At 41.2% G+C, this 22,226-nt stretch overlaps 1 protein-coding gene across 1 annotated transcript in view; it reads left to right on the forward strand.

Moving 5' to 3' along the window:
- Positions 1 to 22,226, forward strand: part of frmd3 (FERM domain containing 3) — a 44,083-nt gene that overhangs the window by 13,638 nt on the left and 8,219 nt on the right. Inside the window, exons 3-14 of the mRNA XM_086111493.1 lie at positions 374 to 416; positions 2,006 to 2,084; positions 3,786 to 3,883; positions 7,332 to 7,455; positions 9,073 to 9,160; positions 9,266 to 9,354; positions 9,801 to 9,864; positions 12,728 to 12,816; positions 13,930 to 14,004; positions 14,294 to 14,362; positions 15,450 to 15,574; positions 21,847 to 22,075. Coding sequence (XP_085967619.1) covers positions 374 to 416; positions 2,006 to 2,084; positions 3,786 to 3,883; positions 7,332 to 7,455; positions 9,073 to 9,160; positions 9,266 to 9,354; positions 9,801 to 9,864; positions 12,728 to 12,816; positions 13,930 to 14,004; positions 14,294 to 14,362; positions 15,450 to 15,574; positions 21,847 to 22,075 — 1,172 coding nt within the window. The remainder of the gene's footprint in view (positions 1 to 373; positions 417 to 2,005; positions 2,085 to 3,785; positions 3,884 to 7,331; positions 7,456 to 9,072; positions 9,161 to 9,265; positions 9,355 to 9,800; positions 9,865 to 12,727; positions 12,817 to 13,929; positions 14,005 to 14,293; positions 14,363 to 15,449; positions 15,575 to 21,846; positions 22,076 to 22,226) is intronic.

The following is a 22,226-nucleotide window of genomic DNA, read 5'->3' on the forward strand; positions in this document are numbered from 1 at the left end:
CACATTTGCGCATCTATCTATCCATCTGTCTATCTATCTAGCTAGCTAGCTTGCTAGCTATTAAGCTATCTATATGCAGCCATTTTCTCTATTTGCTCTTGTTTGATTGATTTGGTTTTTTTATAAGCATTTTTTTTAAACCTACACATAAATTAAGATGCTGCCCTAACGAAGTGTTCTTTAATACATCATTGCTTAAATTTATGCGTTTGTGATGATAAACAGCAGTTGAGGTGGTAATTCATCTCAACTGTGGAGAGCTTTGACATTTTTTTAATATTAATGATGAGTTGTTAAACGGGTTCGTGAGCGTGTAATATTCAACAACGTGTACTAATGTGACATTAATATTTAACTTTTTCTTTTTTTGAAGCATTGGCTGGAGCCGAATAAAGCTGTGATTCGACAGATGAAATGTAAGTGCACTTTCTTGAGTCATTTTCATGGATCTATGCGTGGACGAATGTGATTAAGTAGATGGATATTACATATATTGTAATGGTATAAAACAATCATGCAAAAAAGATATTTGCTTCCTTTTGCTGCATCTGAGGGGAAAACATGAAATTAAAAACGACCAAAAAAAAGATCTAAAATTTATAATCCATACAAATTTACATGAAAACAATTTTGTTATTTTATATTTTTGTTAAATATATATTTTATTATTTTGATTTTCAATTTGAAAATTCAAAAAACCCATTGGAAAGATAGTAATAATCCAAATTTGATTTTATGACAGAATTGAATATCGCACAGTAAAAAAGGAGCACATGGAAATACAGGGTACACGTGTTCTCGTAATATACATCTGCCTTTCACATATCATTTGTCATGTTATATTAATTTAGCATCATTAATATTTATTGATGACTTGAAAACATTTAAGTCCAATATTGTACTGTATTTATATTATTGTAGAAAAATAAAGGCCTCTGGCCTCCGTGCGAGGAAGAACCCCTTTTTCCTGTCTGTCCTATCTTTCTTCCTTGGCATCTTTTAATGGCCGGCCTGTTCTTCCTGTTCTGGTCTAAACTGATAACGGAACGGGGCTATTAATGGTGGAACATGTGCCAGGGAATTAGCCCGAGAGATCGAGATAGAGAAATGTGAGACGTTGATAGATAATGTGGCTAAAGAAAGAAAGAACGACAGGAAAACGAAGATGAAGAGCTCTGTTGACAGGGAAGGAGAGAGAGAGGAAAATGAAGAAAAGAAAGAGAGGCGCTGAGTCGTCCTGACGTGTCGTCTTCTCCCTGTGGCGGAGTTGTCTCTTAAATTAGGACGTGGCGTATTTTTATTTCGGACATTGACGTTACATTTGCATACATGTGCCAACTTTGTTTCAAGAAACATCTCGGCCAGTAACCTGCCCATGTCTTTTGAGGGTGAGTGTGTCGGGTGGGGGGAGCATTTCGGTTTTCAAAGGCATCTGACAATCCCCCCTTTTAACTGAATAATCTGCTCAAAATTGTGATGGTCCCATTTAAAATAACAGCTCCAATCTCTGCTCTTTTTACTCACTCTTCATAGAAAAATTTGAATCAATTCAACACAGTTTTAATCTGCAATCTATCAATGTGAATTATTCTGCACAAATATCCCATTGGTTGTTCACTACTCACAAATTCACCTGTAAATGTTTTTAAAATATTCATTGTACAAGTAATAATCACAATGGGGTGCTGTTAATTGTATCAATTTTAACGGATGTAAAAGTGCACTTCTGGGAATAGGCCTTATTACTTGTAAAAGAGGGAAGGATCCACAAAGGGAGGTGCGGTATTGTTGTTCTGTGGCCTGGAAGTGACCTACTGAATATCGACATACTCTATAAACCTACCATCTTAACAAATGGTCAAGCCATCACAATAATACAGAAAATAGTAGCTAGTTGTTAATAATTACAATGACAGAAATCTGAAAGATTGACCATGAAGAGCATCAAGAAAATGTTCCCAATTTGTTTGTGTGTGTGTTGCACGCATCTTGTGTGTCTCCACAGCTCTGCAGCCTTTCACTATGTGCTTCAGAGTCAAATTCTACCCACACGAGCCAATGAAGATCAAAGAGGAGCTCACAAGGTACAAGACCCCTTTACACAATAACTGCTCTCCTCAGTGATTGGTGCCACAGTAACTGAGAAAATATGGAAATGCTCTCCGGGAATGAACACGAACAATTTAGAATTAAATGCAAATCAAGGTTCGTTACGTTCTTTCCTATAAACCAATAGATGTCAAACATACGGCCTGCGGGCCGGAACCGGCCCCGAGGAGTTTCGATCAGGCCCGCGGGATAATTAAAAAATGAAAAAATGCATAAAAAGATACGGAATGAATATTTTTAACAATATGCAAAGCATGTACTATCCAGTAGGGGGCACACTGTTTTCTGTTTAGTTTGTAAAGTGTAGGCAGGGGTTACATTTAGATTTTATATGCACATGTGTAAATGGTTTAAAAAAATCCTTTCTTTATAAATCTCATTTAATCTTAAAATGCATGACTATATTTTTAAATACTAATTACTTGTTCAAGTTTTGTGCCTTTGTACAATCATTGGGATCAGTTGCAATGCATATATGTGAATGATAAAAGTAAATTGAACATTTGTCTAAGGAAATCTAAGGTGTTTTATGAAATGTTAGGTAAATGAAATGTAGGTACATTTCAACATTTTCCTCATGTTCTTGTGCTTCGCTATATCAAAACAAAGGAAAGACATGCTATTTTGGTTATTTATAGCAGAGTATGGTATAATTTTAATGGTCTGGCCAACTTGACATCGACCGAGGCCGTATGCGGCCCACAATATGAAATGAGTTTGACACCCCTGCTATAAACTCATTTGGAAACTAAATCGGAATCTGCCATAGTCTGTCACTAACTTATGCTAAGTTAACACAGTGGTAAAGTCATAATTGCAAAAAAAACAAACAAACAAAAAAAAAACACTTCTAGTTCAGACAAGCATATTTTTACACCTTGTAATGCCATTGCAAACCGAGGACTCACTGTATTGGCGAGAACAGTGATGAAAAAGAATGTGATTTTCTTATGTCTTTGAATGTACTCCTAAAGGATCTCCCGTTTTGCCTGAACAAAATGATGTTTTTGCGTCTGTAGAATGGGCTGATCCGAAATATGGTGCGGGAAATGCAGCACAATATTACACGAGTCAGAACAGACAGTAGTCAGGCGCTTCATCAAATTCGCATGGACGCGTTAGTGGCGTCCCCGCCTCGGTAACCATGGCAACAAATGCATCCCCTGGCTGCGGCGCCCGCCGTCGTTTTTTATTTCCTTGGCAACGCGACACACTGCCCGCCGTTAAAATGCCATTTCCGTTTCCAGCCATACCCCATTCCAAGTGTGTTTGTTTCTGTGTATGTCATATCGCAGCTTCACATGTGCTTCGGTCATGACAGATTGTGAAAAAGTGTGGTGAAAATGTTTTCACATTAGCTGGATTTGAGGTCATGGGATGTGTTGCGGGATGATTTATCTGCATTTCATCATTCTGGGTTTTTTTTTTGTTTTTTTTTTTGCAATTCCACTCAGGATTTCAGCTAATTAATGCAAAAAAGCATGAAAACAATTGCACATGGTTAGACAGCAGAGAATGGTTTTTATTTACCTGACATGCCAGTTTTTCTGTTGAATACATAGAAACCTATGTCGCATACTTTTAAGAAAAGACAATATGAACCTTGTTGACTAAAATGCAAAAGGTATTTCCTCTGCATTTGCATCTGGATTCTCTTTTCTCCTTTACATCTGCAGGTACCTGCTCTACCTCCAGCTGAAAAGAGACGTCTACCACGGCCGTCTCCTATGTCCCTTTGCGGAAGCTGCCTATCTGGGCGCGTGCATTGTGCAGGGTGAGGCCATTTTTTTGGGATTAATAATTGTAGTCCGCATTGACACAGGTGTCACTGGAGCGAAAACTGGGATTGGCAATTTTACGGTCTGCATCGGCGCTGATGCGGAGCGCTCAGTTTTGCTCTTTTGCTGCACATCAGGAGCGCCGCCTCCGCCGCAGCATCCACCTGTGCAATCTGTGTTGATTTGGAGACTGTGCTGAGCTGTGACTCCTTTTCTGTCCATATTTGTTTTTTGTCATTTTCTCGAAATAGCGCTAGTGGAGGCTACGCTTTCTTATGTAATAGGTGTGGTGAAAACATGGGCAGGATTTTCTGTCCAGTGACATACATTTACTTTTCTCTGTATAAATTTTTAATTGTAACTCCCACTACAAGTTGTGCCAATCGGACACGGAACACACACACCCTTCACTTAGAAAGACTGAATCACAAGCTCGCGATTGAGGGGATTTTGGGCACGGATTAGGAATGATTAGAGAGACTTGTTCTGTTAGAAATGAACATGTCTGGTCAGGTGCTCTGTGATTGGCTCGTGTGAAAGCACAGAAGCCACAGAAGAGTTCTCTCACTTCCAACTGTCACGATGTAATGAAGACGACCCCCTTTAGGGCGATAACTTCGGAGCTGTGGATTAGTTTTAATTAGGCAACGCTTTGATTTCATCATTACGCTGATTTGTAATTAAGACTGAATTTCAAAGACAGTTGGGGCCGTTCCTGTGTTTACAGATAGGGGCTTGACAGTAATCCCCTGCATGTTCACGGGTCACTTCACAAATTCATGGTTCCACTTCTATGGCTGACTGGAATCCAAAAGAACCGTCATTCATAATTGTATACAAATCGATGCAAAATGACAGTTGGATTGACATGATGGAGAAATGGCAGCGACTGCTATGGGTGTTACAGTTCCTCATGACTACAGGTCCACAATGCATGGTGGACAAAAGTATTGGGATACTCAGTCATGATGCCTACAGGAAGTGGAAGAAAATATGGAGCTTCCTCTCTTCTGGGAAAATAACCAATTTTGTCTCTGGGGAATTTTTCTCCACCCATCGAGAACATTCATATTCTCTCTGATGGGCTTGTTACATCCCAAAACCACCAAGCATGCTTTTATGGACCTTGTTTTGTGCACAAGGGCACAGAAACTGTTCAAACAAAGTTGGGAACAAAACAAAGGTCCAAAATATCTTGCTTCGATGAAGAAATAAAGACTCGGTTAAATCAATGTGTGGTGTTCACGGTTCAGTGCACACCTCGGTTTTAACAGTCCACTGTTTTATTCACATTTGCAAAGGCGACTTTGATTCTCTCCTCTTTCATCTAGAACCGCTCCAACTCAACTCAACTGTATTTATGAAGCACTTTAAAACAATCACCGCTGTATACAAAGTGCGCTACATGGAGCAAAAATCATCTATACAACAATAAAACAAGAAATGAATAACAAAGACAGTAGAAAGCACAAAAACAATCACACTAAAAATCAAGTCTCATGCTGAGTCAAAAGCCAAAGAATAAAAATGAAGTTTTGAAATGAGTTTTAAAGATGAACAGCGAGGGGGCTTGCCGGACATTCGGTGGGAGGTCATTCCAAAGAGAGGGACCAGAAACGGAAAAGGCTCGATCCCCTCTGAGCCTCCGCTTAGTTCTTGGTACCTCTAATCGTGTCTGGTCCGCAGACCTGTCGCATCAGTCAGATGCGTGGGGGCGGAGGAGTGGTAAGTTCGGGTGAGGCCATTTAAAGATTTGAAAACAATTAATAGGATCCTAAAAAGAACTCTAAAATGTATAGGAAGCCAGTAAAGGGATGCCCGAGTAGGAGTTTAAGTGCTCCTTCTTACGAGTACCAGTCAAGAGGCGAGCAGCAGCATTCGGGACCAACTGGAGATGCTTAATGGAGGATTGGCTAACTCCAAAGTAAACAACAAAGGCGTAAATTGGAACAGTTGTTATGATTGTATTATCATCTGCGGTTTATATGATGTGCTCTGCTGTATTATTATTTTACGTGAAATGTTAAATGCTCTGGAAAGCACTTTGTTACAGCTGAAGCTATTGTGAAAGCAATATATCAATAAAGATACATTAGATTGGATTGTACAATAAGCATACCTGTCAACTTTTCGGAGCGTCAACCTGTATAAACTACCAAAAAAATCCTTATAAAGAGCAAAAAATCCTTATAACATACCAAAGCATTTTATATGTCAAAATAATGGCAGAAAAAAACCCACGAAATTTTCAATGATATTTATTGTAGATCTCCATAATACAATGTCTGGTTAATGTCTAATCATCATTCTACTTAGTGGCATTACTTAAGTTACCGGAAATGAAAGCATTTGAGTAGACTAGCACCATTCTGGGCAAAAGCAAACGGAACTACCTGTTAGGGGGGAAAAAAAACAAAAAAACGGAAATTTTCAGAATCCGTATGATTTGTGCGATACGGCCATATACGTAAGAACAAAATCCGTATGAACTATGGCTAAACCGTATGAGTTGACAGGTATGAATAAGGGAACAACATATGAAAAAAAAAACCCGCTCATGTTTACTGTATGTTGGAATAGATTTAATGAGAATGACAATAAAATATCAACAGTTTAAATTTTGCAATTTAGACATCAATAATTTGTCTTCTGCCATTGCCTGGTGATCAGTTCAGGGCTCCAGAAAGCACGATCAGGAATTAAACAGAAAAGTAAGGACATGCTGGCGCACGGAGTCGAAGCAGAAAGAATACTTGGGTGAATAGGAGACAAACAAAACACTGCAGTAGTATTGAACAAGGAATTCGGACACTCCAGAATTAACGCTAAATTGACAAGACGGGATGCCATCACAGTAAGCAAGTGCAATAATCCAACAACTGCTTTCCACTGCAGGTGGCCTTTAAAATTTTTCTTGATTGCAATTGCCAGCAGATGCCCCCTAGCTGTCTCTGCCCACCATCGATCACCAAGGAAACTGCGAGGTCGTCGATAAACAGAAAACGAAAACAAGCAACATAACACCATCAGTTTGAACAGTCAGAATTACTGTGCTATAAAAACACTAATCATGACATTTGTTATTGAGTTGGCTCCAGCTGAATTGCCCCGGAGAGGCTCTTTAAATCCACTGCTAGTTTCATTTGTACCAGGCTAGTTTTTAGTTAGGTTTTTTTTTTTCACATGTCAACCTACGCATGTAGCTAGAGTGTGTCATAGTTACCTGTGGCTGTTTTCTGTGCTGAAAATATTCAAAACTGAACATGATAATACATACAGATATTTTCTCCTGCATTTTATTCGTATCGTGTTATGGCTAGTTTTGAACAGAAGCCCAGGGAAAAATTGTGTCAAGATTTCATGGGCCACGTGAAAGGCCCGCGAGCCTTGAGTTTGACACCTGTGTCGTTGTGTATTCACCTCAACCGTTTTGTCTCCGTTCAGCCGAGCTGGGGGACTATGACCCGGAGGAGCATCCGTCCGACTACATCCGAGACTTCAGGCTGTTCCCCAAACAGTCGCTTAAACTGGAAAGGAAAATCATGGACATACACAAGACTGAGCTCAGGTAAGAAAAACGAGGTTGTTTTTGTCTTTGTCGCATGTTTCTTACTGGCCGTTTGATCTGTACACGCACTGAATAAGAACAGGAAGACGTAATATAGAACAGCTTAAGTGACTTGGATGGATGGGACTGGAGGGAAGAGGCTATTTATAGATGGTGTGAAAATTAATTAAAGGCGTGTAAAAAAAAGGTTTGGGAATCAGAAATGTGCTTTTAGACACTGTGTTGGATATAAATAGAAATAAATATCAATATTGCCTCACAACAAGAGAGCGTCCTGGTTGAATTCTGGCTTGTGGGCTTTGTTTTGGGTTAGAATCAATAAAATCAGTCGCTTTACAATGGAGCCTCTCAATTTGAATACCCCAGAAGTTGTACGCTTCTGAAATAATCTGCTGTCGCCATTCCCCCAAAATTTGTGAAGTCATGACATGAAAGCTCTGCGTTTCCTCTGAGACTTCATGAAAACTCACAGCATTTCATCTTTGTGAACATCTTATGGAATAACACCACTTTTTGCTTGTGGCCTGGTGGCAAAGAGAAAAACGTAACAAAGATCATCAAAGACAAAATGCAGGCTCTTGTTACATGACCTCAAGTCAACTGAATTTACAACAGTTGACATGGGATGCACCTGGGTGCCGTTTTGGGCTTCCTGGCAAAGTGTGTGACAATATATTACTTCTGTACTTTTTCAAATTGTCGTTATCTATCGTTCTCTATTCAATTTCGCACCCTCAAAAATGAGCTTAATCAAAATTTTAAAGAGGCTGTAACATAACAAAATGTGAAAGTGCTTTGGATTCTTTCTGGGTTAGCTGTATGCTTGACGATAGTGCTTGCGACGTATGTTTGACTGAAAAGTAAAACGCATTACGCCACTTGCCCTTTCTTGCCTGCGTCGACACGGTGAGCTCACGAGATGTTCTTATCCCGCTCCTGCAGGGTGTGTTTGTATGTTTGTTTCAAGCTGAGCTGCAGCCTGCGAGGTTTGTCACACTCTGAGCTTTGAAGGATCAAAGACAAATCCCTCATTTGTCAACAGCGCAGGGGTACACCAATGACAAGAACGCCCTTCGTCTGTCCCATTGGCTCCAAATGACAGTAATCACAGCACATGGCTGAGAAGGCCACTTTGGCGGTGCTGCGCGTTCTTTTCTGCTCTCTGCATATAAACAAATGTTTGCGACTGGGTTGACTTTGAGACTGATGAGCAGGTTGATCATTGGAAGGTGATTACTTTAATGTGACGCCAAAACAAGTTAGGAAAAAAACAACTCAAGTCATAGCACATTTGTACGATTGATAGTGCTGCAGGCACAGCTTATTTTTTAAAGTTGTTTGATTATCATCATCCATCCATTTTTGATAGCCAACCACAGCACACATACTGTAAACACAAACAAACTTTCTCCCTCAATTTCACACCTAATGGATAATTTAGAGGAGGGTCAATGGAAGGTTCATTGAAAAATTGTCCTTTGCTGTAAATGAGAGTGTGAATGCTCATTTATCCAGACAATATGTGCCAGGTGAGCAACTTGACTTCTACTGTGTTCTTCCGAAGGTCCTTTGCGTTAATTTGTGAATTAATACGGTCTCTTTTCTCCGTCACACAAGGGGTCAATGTGCCGCCTTAGCGGAACTCAACATGCTCCAAAGGGCTCACAATCTTGAAACGTACGGAGTTGACCCTCACCCATGCAAGGTAGTTTGTACGACTTTTTATGAAATCCATCTTGTCTTAAAGATATTATCCTCTGTTTTGTCGCTTGGTAACCATGAGGGCATTTGTGTGTGTGTTTGTGTACAGGACTTCACTGGTTCCACAGCATTCCTCGGGTTCACAGCGACCGGTTTTGTGGTCTTCCAAGGAAACAAGAGGATCCATCTTCTCAAATGGTAACGAAAAATCTGCACTATGCTGTATCTTGTAAGCAAAGAAATTAAACAGCAAGTTATAATGTCGCCTCTAATATTCAAGTGTGCCGATTTTTCCACTTGACTTTCTCTCGACATTTTTTCATGAGCAAAACCAGGTACCGGTACTTGCGTGTACTATTTGTTGTGCTTGGGAATGCCTATCCGATACTCTGGGTGGCGTAAAACACTGCCGGTCGCTCATTGGCCAATGAAACTTGTCGGTTAAATAACAACCTACAAAAAAAACCTTGCCTGAGATAAAAGAACCAACAAGTTCAATTATAAGAGACAGAATGTACTCCATTCAGTGAATAAAGACTCCACTTTGATACAGCGGCCCTTCGTCAAAGCAGTTGGAAAAACAGTACAAAAATAAGCAAACCAATTGTAGCTTTTCACAGTTCCACGTTTCATGCTTTGTGCAGGGCCGACGTCAGTAAGCTCAAGTTTGAAGGGAAAACATTTTACGTCATCGGCATTCAAAAAGAGGTGAGTGCGCCGACCTCCTCCTCCTCCTCCTTTCATGTGTCGAGATGAAGTCGGAAACTTCTTCGCCGCGTTAACACCTCTCATGTTGACCCAGTCACTGTGATTCGTGTGACCTTTCTGCTGTCCTTCCTGCTTTTCCCCTTTGCTGACCTTAAACGCAACTCGACTGTTTATGCCCTATCACACACAAACTGTGTATTTGTGTGCTACTGTTTCAGATCTCCTTAACAGGCAGGATACACTGTAACAGGATGGTGGGTGTGCTAACCTCCTCACTCCCATCATGATGTGACCCAATGTTACCCAAACACAAGACGCCCCTTAGACCAGAATACATTCACTGAACCAGCGATGAAACGGTTTACGGTTTAAAAAGCCGTAATGAAATATCAGAGTATAAGAGAGTAGAAGAAGAAGATTATGGGGTCAGACGGTGAAGACGATATTTGAAATATATGTTTTGGTTGTCATCCTTTCTGCCGTTGTAATTGTGATCACAATTTTTTCATACAGTTTCATCTCTTCCAGTGGAGTTACCTCGGAATGCCGTCCAAATTCCATGCTTCATTTGACATTAAATAGCAGTCCTGTGTTTGGGTACACGTTTCATGAACATCTGGCCGTTGCAATTGCAGCTTTGATGGCTCACTCACATTTGTGCGTAGTGCCCCTTCATTCTGCAGCTGATTGTGTTTGACATTGGAGACTGACTCTCATCGCTGATTGGGTGCATCGTTAAGGCTCCGTTACGGCCATTATCGTTAAGTCAAAAGCTGGGTTTGGTCTCCAATGTGTTGGCTGGCCTGCCAACCCGCTAAATCTGCGCTAATCCAATGTGATGACGGCTGCTTCGTTTTATCTTTGTGTTTCTGTCTCTTCTCTCCGTTTGTAAACGTAGTCGTCACTGGTGAGTACACGAGTAGGCAGTCTGCACCGCATTTCACTGTTGTACTCGAGCCTTCCGATATGATCTCCCTCAAAACACCACCATCACGTCACACACATCCACTGTCCCACAGGCCCCTCATGTTACATGAAGAGGCATTTTGTTTGCTTATTGTCTGCTTGTTGGGAGTCCTTGTTTGTGTGCACAGTAATCTCCCGCATAATGCTATATATTATTATTTTTTTAGCCTTGAATCGCCCTAAGATATGACAAGATGTCACCTAAGCGGGAAAGTACAGTAATCTGTGTCAACGAAGGGAAATGAAGTGATGACTCTTGACTGACTTGACTTTGTATATGTGGGAGGACTTGAGTTTATCCTGCGTTGTCAATGGATGTTAGAGAACGTCCTTGCAGCATGCTTGTGGCACTTATTTTTCCAGAATCAAATAATCTATAAGCCATTTATTTATTTATAAGGGTGTTGTTGTAAGATGCACTTGAAATTATATGAAACTGTTTTGGGGTCTGAGTTTATTTACAGTCAAAATATAAATATATAAATATACCGTACTTTCCGCACTAAAAGGCGCACCTAAAAAGCCTTCCATTTTCTTAAAAGCTCACAGCGCGCCTGGAAATCTTATGCGCCTTGTGTATGGTCATTGCGGTAATATTTCGACCCCTAAATAACTCCTTTCTAGAGACATGCTTACAACGCAGAGTTCAAACTTAAGGCGATCGGTTTTGCAGTTGAACACGGAAATAGAGCAGCGGCAAGAGAGTTCAACGTTAACGAATCAATGTTATAGCTTGCTGTTGGTTAAATGAACTGTGTCGCTGCTTTATTAAATAAGTTTTACTGACATCTGATCGTTGCTAAATGAATCGGGGTGTAGTGTAGTGTTCTGTTGTCATATCCTTGAGCATAGCTCCATCTAGTGGATGCATTGTAGAGTGCGTCTTATAATGCGGTGCGTCCAATATATGAAAAAATTGAAGGTGTTCCAGTGCACCTTTTAGTGTGGAAAATACGGTCTGTGATTTTTAGGTGGGAGGTGGCAAAACGGGGAATTACTACACATGAGTGTCTTAGTTTGTGCTCTTATGTCATGTAATGTTGGCACGAGTGAGTGTTTGTAGCTCATCTCATTGTCATCTAGACATCGGTACATTCCGAAAACACACCGAGAGTGAGGGCACGATCTCTATTTTTGTCATTTTGCAGGAGCGTGATTTCAGATTGAAGGCGCATCAAACTTTTTTTGCAAAGAACATTTTAGGGTTGACTTCCTCATTAAAAATGACAAAAATTTGAGTTATGCGCTCTCTTGTTCTCATGGCACAATTCAAATGTACACAGTGGCTCGAGACGTCACACCCGTCAATGTCTTTCACCGAGTCATTCTCCCGTCATCGATCTTTCTCCCCAGCACTGAGCGGAATCGATTGATTTTCTCAAATTACTAGATGCACGTAGCAACTGTAAACCCACACTGACAGCAATATGTCAGTCATATCTTCCAGGCCTGTTAGGACCTCACTACTGCCCTAATTGTGCTAAACACTGATGATTAAGCAACTATGTTCCCGATTGTGGCTGTCAGCTGCTCTTTTTTTGCACAGCTCCCCCTCTCTTTGTGTCTGTGTAGTGGACCCGCGCATATTTGCAGCTCAGCATCAATTCGAAGATTTAAAAAAAAAATTATATATACTGTAGATACACACATTATTTGAGCGCGGGGGGGGGGGGGCAACGAAACCCCATTTTTCTTGGAAAACACTTATTGGTTGTCTATCTCTGTTCATTCAAGAATTTTTTTGGAGTAAAAAAAAACAAACAATTTATGGTTGGGTCCATTCCTTATCCCCTGCGAAGAACGGAGTGCACTGTATTAACGTCTCACAGTGATGGGTTTTTTTGGGGGGGTTTTTTTCGTAACTTATCACCTCTCTTTCTGTGCTTTTTGTGTGCAGAAGAAACTGGTGTTGACGTTTCACACCTCAACCCCTGCAGCATGTAAGCACTTGTGGAAGTGTGGGGTCGAAAATCAGGCTTTTTACAAGTGCGTCTCTCTCTCTCACACACACACACACACACACACACACACACTGCACAGTGGAACCTTCAAGGTTGAACACATTTAATTCTGATTTAAAAAAGAAAAAAACCAGACAGAGACAGAACATGACACTATGAAAATGCACCCAATAGTTGCGGCTGTCCTTCAATCTATTTTCATGCCTCTAAGGCCCACGCAACCTGCAAAACATCACTTGCGCTGTATTCCCGCCTCGCTGAAAAGCCAACACTGTCCTTGAGTGGGGAGCAGCTGATTGCTCGGAGGCCAGAGTGAAGTATCAAGAATTGAAAATAAGGAAATGTCTCGCCAGCATCACTCTCTGCTTTTGTGAAGTGGGGTACACTCGTGAACAGGTTTTCAACAACTTGACAGATGATAAGGGGGGTGGGGGGGATCATTGAGTGTGTACTCTGTGTTCTTATATCGTGTGGTGTGGTCCAAATGACAAACAGAACACCACACAGATAACAATAATGATCACTTTTGAATACACTTTGCCATTGTAAATATTGAACAGGTTTAACATCTATGACTGTCGACCGGAAGTGTTTCCTGGGCAGGTCTTTCAACCTATCATTTTTTTATTTTACCTCCCTTCCACCCTCCGCTTCTTCTTTCCTTCCTTTCTTCTTTTCATATGATTATTTTTTGCTTTCTTCCTTCCTCTCTCACTCAATAAATCTTGACCCAGTTCTGCCCCGTGATATAATTAGTATTAACAGATAATTTGGCAGGTTATTTTCTCATGGCTCTTTTTTTTTTTTTTAAACGACAGTCGGAAAATGATTCTACGGTTCGTTGCGCTTCCAGGAACAATTCCCATGCAGCTCAAGTGTCTCAATGGAAGCGAGGCAGACTAATGTAATCTCACATATGTCAAACAAGCATAACATCTGATACCATTGTGTTGGTCAATTAAAAGTCCGTACACTATTATTGTACTTTGGTTCATACAGAGCTGGCGGCGAACAGTCACCACTTCTCAGTCACACAAATTACACACATCTCTAAATGTCTTTGTTGAGCACTGAATGCAACAGATGCTTTGTGATCATGAAGCTATTTGTATGCGTCTTGTCTCCCTCTTTCTAATAGATGTGCAAAATCAAGTCAAATAAAGACCATGTCCAGTAGCAACATTTTCTTCAAGGGCAGCAGGTTCAGATACAGGTGATGTGATTGTTATTGTTCGTAACGAATGAATACATGTGGATTGTTGTGTGGATTATGCTGCTCTATCTACAGGTGCATCCCACAAAATTAGATAAATCTTTTAAATTTGTTGGTTTGTTATGGAGTTATGGAGTCCCTAGCGAGAAACTTTTAAACTAAATAAAAAAGGGCAATTATAAACATTTTGTGTAAGGGGGGGGCATGTCAGGTCATTCTCTTCAAGTCTGTCTAATAAATGCGACGCTGTCTGATGAAAGTGAAATGTGTTGGGGGGGTTTTTTTGTAGTGGAAGAGTAGCCAAGGAGGTGATAGAAGCAAGCTCAAAAATCCAGAGAGATCCACCTGAGGTGTGCAGGTAAGGTTTACTCGCACGGCATGTGTGTTGACATTGTTCAAAGACAAACACACTGAGGAGAAAGTTGGAAGAAAAGTAAACCAGAATCATCTTTTAACCCTTTGAGGGACAGCGGTTACTATAGTGGACAGTTTATCATGTTATCAGGTTACAGGGTGCATGAAAGGGTAAAAACTAGATTGACACTAAACCAGCAACATACACAAATGCTTAAAACAATGCTATATGAGCTTTTCTGAAAAAAAAAAAAAGAAATTTGTACTGATTTCACAGAACGAGCATCACATTATTAGTTTTTAGAATATACATTAATTGCAAAGTTACCAGAAAGAAATTTTGCATGTTATATCACAGTCAATGCCATGTTGAACATTTTGACGCTTCCACATTGTAAAAATGCATCCATAGGAAAATGTTGTTGGAAGCTTTTGTAGGACGTGTGGTTTCTCAGATATGCATATTTCAAAATATGTTCACTTTTTTTCTGTGATTGCTAGTAGTAGGCTAATGCATTGTCAACATTCTTTTTTATCATGACATTCAATTCAATTCAATAAATAAATGACCCTACAAACGTGCTGTTTTAAAAAAAAAATTATTTGTGCTTTTATACAAAATCTTACCAACTCACAATACTGAAGGCCGAACATAATGATACAAAAATTACACTTTGTACACCCCCCCCCCCCACCAGTTAAAATTATGAAATCGACAAATTTTCACCAATGCGAGCTCTGTAGCCAACCCGTGTGGGTAAAGAAATGTCAAGTCCTATATCAAGATGGACACTTGCATTGCTTTATCCTGTGACATTTTTTTTTACCAGTTTCAGGCTACCCGTTTTGTTAAGATAAGATAAGATAAACTTTATTTGTCTCACACTGGGGAAATTTTCAGTCTACAGCAGCAAAATTGGGGGGGGGGGGGTGTTTCATTGCATAAAATAAATGTTTCAGAAAGAACTGTACACAGTTCAATAAAAGTGCAATATAAAATATAGCATTAGCAATATATTTGTAGAATTTTTGAACGTTAGAAATTCCTCTCAATTCTCATCAGTCATTTTAGTTGACGTTTGTGTTTTCAGGGTGCAGTTTGGCCAAAGTCGAAGCTTTAGCTCATTGAGTCATAAAAACCTCATCATGAACATGGAACCTCTGGTACCAGCCCTGCCCTCGACCAACGAGTACGACGAGACAGCCGCGGAAAACGGTAGGCGGATACTCTATTCCTCGCTACACACAAATGCAGGAAGGTCATATGTGCGCTTGCACGTACGCAAGCCCTCACATAGAACGCTAATTGAGCAGCTGATGCTCTCGTCCCTCCATCAGCCCGGTCTCCCTGGAGACGGCAATTGCCGCCTGCTAAAAATACCCTTCCCATGATCCTCCCTGAGGGTGCCGCCATGTCTGTGGATGCACGCTTCTCCTTCTCTGTGCATGTCAACATTTTTTATGTGCAGTGTGCGATGTGAGATCCCTCAGACCGAGCATGAAATTCAATTATGTGGGATAATCATGTGCTCTAATGTGTTTGGACTGACAAAGAGAACATTCACGGTTGGCTGTTATTGCTTCGGTCCCTTCTAATGTGAGGATTCAAAGCTCAAAATGATGATCCGGTCATACCTTGATTCACGAGTGGAATTTATTCTGCGACCAAGCTCGTAACATTTACTCACATTAATTTTCACTCGAAATCCAATGAAATGCCACAAATCCATTCCCTTCTGGAAAATGAACAGTTATTTTTTACGTTGCCTATATGTCATAAAGAATATAGCGCCATGTTCGATGGAAACGTGAAACGTAAGAAACAGAAAATGTTTGGGAATAGACTGAATTTATAGTCTAATTACTGTAGGCACTGTAGTATTTGTGTCTTGGAGGTGTGCCTTTAAGGAGGGCCATGCGAGTGTTTTCATTTTGTATTTGTGTGTTTGACTCTTTGTTTTGCTCAATAAACAGCCCACAAGTGAGGGCATTACAATACCTTCTTATTTTTATTATCTTTTTTTTTTTTTAACTTCGGTCAAGGTGCAGTTCAGCTTAATCTCACCGGTAATTCAAATTTTGGCTAACAAGACAGCAAAAAAAAAAAAAGAAACTAATAAACCTAAATGATGGAATGGATCATAACGCAAAAAACCTGTAAGTTGGGGCCCTTTAAGTCAAGGTAACATTGAAGTGGAACTCGTTTCCTACAGTCACAATTATTATATATATCTTTAGATATATTTATATCTATATCTACATACTAAATACTAAACTGAAACACTATCATGCAGAGGCTTTCATTTTAATATGCAAATTGTCCTATTGTGAGACTACAAAAGGTTATCTGATCTTAATATGAATAATCAGGCGGTTTCCTGCCCACTCTTGCACAAGCCCTTGAGAACCCGCCTATTGTTACACTTGCCAGCATCGGTGAGATGACAAGAAGCAGCGTGTCAAGTCTTTCGCAAATTTCAGGTTCGGTCATCGTGATAACAACTGGCAATTAGCCGAGCAGTATCTGCTGTAAGGTGGACTGAAGGTCGGCCCCTTTAAAATGTGCAGTTTTCAACAAGACAAGAAATAGGTGTGTAAAATGTACTGGAACTCTTGATCCGTCCAGTATTTCGAAAGAAGAAAAAAAAAAGAATGTCACAGATATGTTTTGACGACACTGGGGAATTGTGGAGGGAAAAAATGAATAACATTTAATGGTGGCTGTGCCAAAGACACACACACACACACATACACATTAACACACACACGCACACACACAGAGCGTTCATTATAGGACCTCAGAGAACCACCTTTTAAGTCCAGATTGATACTGTCCATAACAGTTCTTCACAAGGTGCTGTCTTGTGATGTTTCCTACTCAACTTTTCATTTTCGTGTCATCGTCAATCCTCCATCCTTATAATACGTTCTGATGCCACCTATTATCTGAATGAAGCATAAATCTCAGGTATGACCATCAGAGGGTAAAATGATAGGACGCTGGAGTTGACAGCGCGGACCTGAAGGATCTTCGGCGGTAGTTCAATCTCGTTGGTTTCCATCACAACTTCACCTTGGAAGCATCAACAACCGACGGCAAGGACATCGGGATAAAGTGTCACTGACATCTAGAATCGCCGTCTATATTCGGAGCTCTAATCTCCGACATTCGAAGAGAAACAGGAAGCCGACCCGGTGTCAGCGTTGACCTTGTTGTGTTTGTGCAGCCTGTCCCCACACACTGACACTAGGCTATCACTTATGGATGTTCTTATGGGGATTGAACTATACTTCTGCCATGTCCTGTTTTGTCAAGGAAACTACTGGACTTTAATGACACACTGTCATAGGTAGGAGTACAGTAGTGGTCAGTTCCTGTCCCTCTTGGTAAAATCTCCGCTAACGTAGTTCGTATGTGTCTTAATGTAGTTTCATCCGCAGTGATACCTGCAGTCCACCAGTCCAAATCACCCACCACCCCTAAAAACCAAACCTCCTGAGAATCCCATCCCATTAACAAGCAGTCAAACCATGAAAGGAATATGAACAATGACATTTGAGTTGGGGGTGCATTTGGAATCAATTTATATTCTTAAGGTACACTTAGTGCTAAAGATCCTTAAGGAATGATTTCAGGTTGTGCATTTCTGGTTCAAAAGGTGGAGGTGCATTCATTAGCTGGTTTCGTACTTCAGGTTCAGTGCCTTGTTCAAGTGAGCTGTCCTCTCCAACAACCAGCCTCACTTTTCCTTCACAGTGCGACTTGAGCATGCATACCAAAGCCCAGATCTTTAGCGACTGGGAAGCTGAACCCTCTTAAAAAAGGTGTCAAACTCAAGGCCCGGGACCGGATGCAGCCCGCCAGGTCAATTCATGTGGCCCGCGAAAGCAAATCACGTGTGTCAACTTGCTAGGATCTGTACCAAAATGTCAAATTGTCATGTTTAATAAATAACATGGAGATTTTACAATAATTTTGTTACTCATCCGCAGTGGAACTTTAACTTGCGACTCTTTGATTCAAGTCCCAAGTCTTTAGAGACTGACTGACTTCTGTCCATGAAGCACAACTTTTTGAGGGTACCTCTCTTGACACAGCCATTATATCTCCATAGATCAGTGCACTTTTGGGGTCCAGCAAATGTTGGGAAAGACCTTCAGGTGGACTGACTTGAAGAGAGGAATTGGAAAATGATCCCTATCCCATCCGGGGTCAGGCCCGCCTCTCTGTAGTCACAGTTAGATTAGTTGCCCCTCTCCCACCAGGACTCCCTTGGTTATATATAGAACATGAAGCTTCGGTTGATCTGCCTCTAATGCCCCTGCAGTCTTTGTTAAGATGGTTGACATTCATATGAGTCTGTGGATCAGAGAGAGAGAGAGAATGTATCTGGTCAGTGTCGCCCACTTCAAGTGTGTACATAGAGGCATGTGTGTGTTCAGATTCCAGACACCGTCCAGTCAGTTTATGTTGGGGCGTCGCAGTGGACGGTTGGATCTGAACTTTACCATCAGCCTCAATGATGGAGGTTCTTGAGCACCGGAACGGCACTGATCAAATCAATTTGGAGTCGGAAGGGGCCGAGCGACCTGACCGTGGTAACTCTTGCACCCTGCCGCCAGAAGAGATAGAGGCCGAAGTTGCGAAAGAGGGAGAGGCCGGGCCCCTGGAAGTGTACTATCCGACGGAGACCTCAGAGGACCTGCCGTCATCATCATCGGTGGTTGTGGCGCAGGCCTTGAGGTGCCAAGTGAAGATCACCACCCAGCGCAGCCTCCATCTACGCATCGCCAACCACACTGCGCGGGATGTGTATGTGCGGCTGGTGGGTCACGGGGGACAGGTCGCTGGGATCAGTGCCGGAATGCAGAGAAGCACACTAGAGCCAAGTAAGATAAGGAGATGTATGGCGCGATACAGTGGAACCTCAAATGGGATGCTGGTCTACGTCCCGTTTCTTAAGTACATTCTTAAAGTCGTCATACCAGTGTACACATTGTGAATGTCTTTTTATATTTTTCGCTAATAGTGTTTTTATTAGCGAACAATGCTATTGATGCAAACTGCAGGGTGCATGAAAGTGACTCCTATAGCTATTAATAATAACAGTACAGAGTACAGGCTAAAATGTTAAGGAGACAATATTAGCCTGTCTCTGGAGTCATAACACAAATGGTGTCAATGAGTCATTGACGTGAGTGAGGGAGGTTGTTGAGTGACCATAACTTGTGGTGCTAACTGCCCGTCAGTGGAGAGGGAAATAGACAAAACCGCCTTTAATTCAAGAACTTGTTAACGTAGCAGAGATTCAGCATCTGCCTGTGTCGGAGATATCACTTGGCAATATGTTAACAGGAAAGTGAAATGAAAGTAATATATCAAGTGAATAGATTCTTAATTTATGTGGGTAGAAGACACGTCCCCAGAATTTCATTGCAATCACTCGATAATGCCAATTGTATCACAAACATTCAAAGTCTCAGTCTCCTCGAGGAAACATTTTAAAACTGCATGTGATGTTTCACTTCTTGGCACGTTTTCCAGTACACTCAAGCGAGCCTTGAACCTTCCCCTGCGACATTTTTAGGTGATGCTATGCACAGCTCAGGATTACTTTATTCAAAATGGAAGACATATTGAAGCGATCATTTAAGGACCTATACTGATTATTCGATCACAGTAACAGAGCTGAAGTTAAGACTTATAACGAGACAGAGAAATTTATTCATCCTGTGGGTATTGACCCACATGCAAACATCCTTGCTCATGCAGTTGGCAGTTGGGTCTTGGTGACCACAGTCAAACAAGACCCAAATCCACAAAAGTTTAATCGAAGGCCAATATTGGTTGTTTTCTCTTTAATAAGCTAAAAAGCTGTTTAGAAAAAATTCTGATGGAGATGCTCTCTGTTATTGTCCGTCATGGTCACATGGGGATCATTTGCTCTAAGGTGTGAGCGGCCATCTTGACATGACTTCTAAACTGGATCCTGAAAACCGCCTTGTGCTGATTCTTGTCCAAGCTACCTCGTACTTAGCTGCACGTACTGCAGTACTGCAGTACGTGAAGTCAACAGAGGTGGAGAATGTGCAAATGCAGAGGTGATTTTTTTTTTTTTTTTTGTCAACAACTGGACAAACTCAACAACAGGAGTATCAAACTTGTTGCCGTTGTTGTCTACCTTATAGTTGCGGTTGCCCCCAGGGGCACAATTTTAACTGCCAATACACTTTTAAGTTTTAAGTTTAAAACGGTTCAGATAACGGATGGATGTTGTCATGTGTAAATAAGGGCCTAAACCATCTGCAGTTGAGTAAACAAACCCGTGGCAACTACACTGTTGGTGGAAATAGGGTATTACTACTTGCGAGTGGGGGTGCGGGGGGTCCTGCGTGTGTAAAAATATATCCAGCTGTCTTGGATGCATCAAAGTTGGGGGCGGTTGTGGGTCCACTAATGTCCTGTGTTGTTTGACTCCGCTTGTCAACGCTTTGCTAATCCGGAGTTTATCTCTGGCTTCAGACACACGCACGAAAGAGGAAGACCCTTCAGGCTTTTTGTCTCGTGCTGAAAATATGATAGCTGTACACTCACTGTAACAATTTATGTAGGCTACTATGAACATTTCAGTGCACAGAGCGCATTAATTTTCAAAATATGGTCCCATTTATGTTGCCTTGCTGTCAGACGTGCGGCTGCTCTGTTTTACTGGCATGTGAGCGCCATCTTGTGGCTAAAATGCTGCACTTTCAGGCATTTGAATGTAAAAAAAGTGTGCATTCATACTGTATGTTAGACCAACAATGAAAAGCAAATAATGATAAAAGTATGACTAATATAGCAATTCAAAGAAAAACTGATAGTGTAGTGATAACTTCATCTGAATTTGGTGCAGGCAGCATGGGTTCAGTGCCGGTGTAAATAGAGTATGATAGCGTGACCATAATTTGATTTCCAAAAAAAGAGTACACTCGGCCTGGCATCGAGATATTGAAATGATACTCAAAAGTCTCATACATTATAACGCGAATCATTTTTACCCTTTATGCACCCTGTGACCCGATATCATGATAAGCTGTCCACTGCGGTAACCGCTGTCCCCGAAAGGGTTAATGTAAGACTGCATTATATTGGAAAAACATGCAAATGCGACATCGGTGTTGCATTTTGCAATATCTTTGTGAGCTTTGAGTTCTCCGACCAGCATCTTTATTAGACATCGAAACATTTACCTGTGAGCTTTGCACACTGTCACATTTATTGTGCATTGTCACTGTCCTCAACTCCGAACCGTTTGTCAGACTGACGGCAGTTGTATTTGGCTTTTTCAATCAGTAAACCTAACGCACCTCTTGGTCTAATGACTTCAATAAGAGTAAAGATAAACAGTTGTCATTAGATTAAAACCAAACAATAATGGTCATCAAATGAGTGTAATTTTAAGAATTGATCCTTAAATCCATAATGTGTTTCATGTCACCCACCAGGCTTCGTTGCTGTGAAGGACTCGGCAGCGTTGTCTCCCGTCAAATCTCCGGCCGCTCCTGCAGACCATCAACCAAGTATAGATGGAGTGAACTGTGCGTCAGACCTGCCGCCTCCCCACCATGCCACGGATACTTCAAGTATCCCATCTCAGACGCCCAAAGCGGGAAGCGAAATGGATGAGGAAGAAGAGGCCGGCGGAGAACGAACCATATCTGAGCTTGTCTACAGGTTTGTTTGATCTTATACGCACACGCTGGTCATTTCCTTCGGACCCGAAGGTAAAGTCCATTATAGCTAACTTGGCTTGACAGATTAGATTGTATTGTACCTCTTTTAACCAGAGCAGCGTGAGTGGAAAAACTGCGTGCTGGAGCCTATC

This window comes from Hippocampus guttulatus, chromosome 5, assembly GCF_054856545.1.
Source record: "Hippocampus guttulatus isolate MCC_2025c chromosome 5, RoL_Hgut_1.0, whole genome shotgun sequence".
In the NCBI taxonomy this organism is placed as follows: domain Eukaryota; kingdom Metazoa; phylum Chordata; class Actinopteri; order Syngnathiformes; family Syngnathidae; genus Hippocampus; species Hippocampus guttulatus.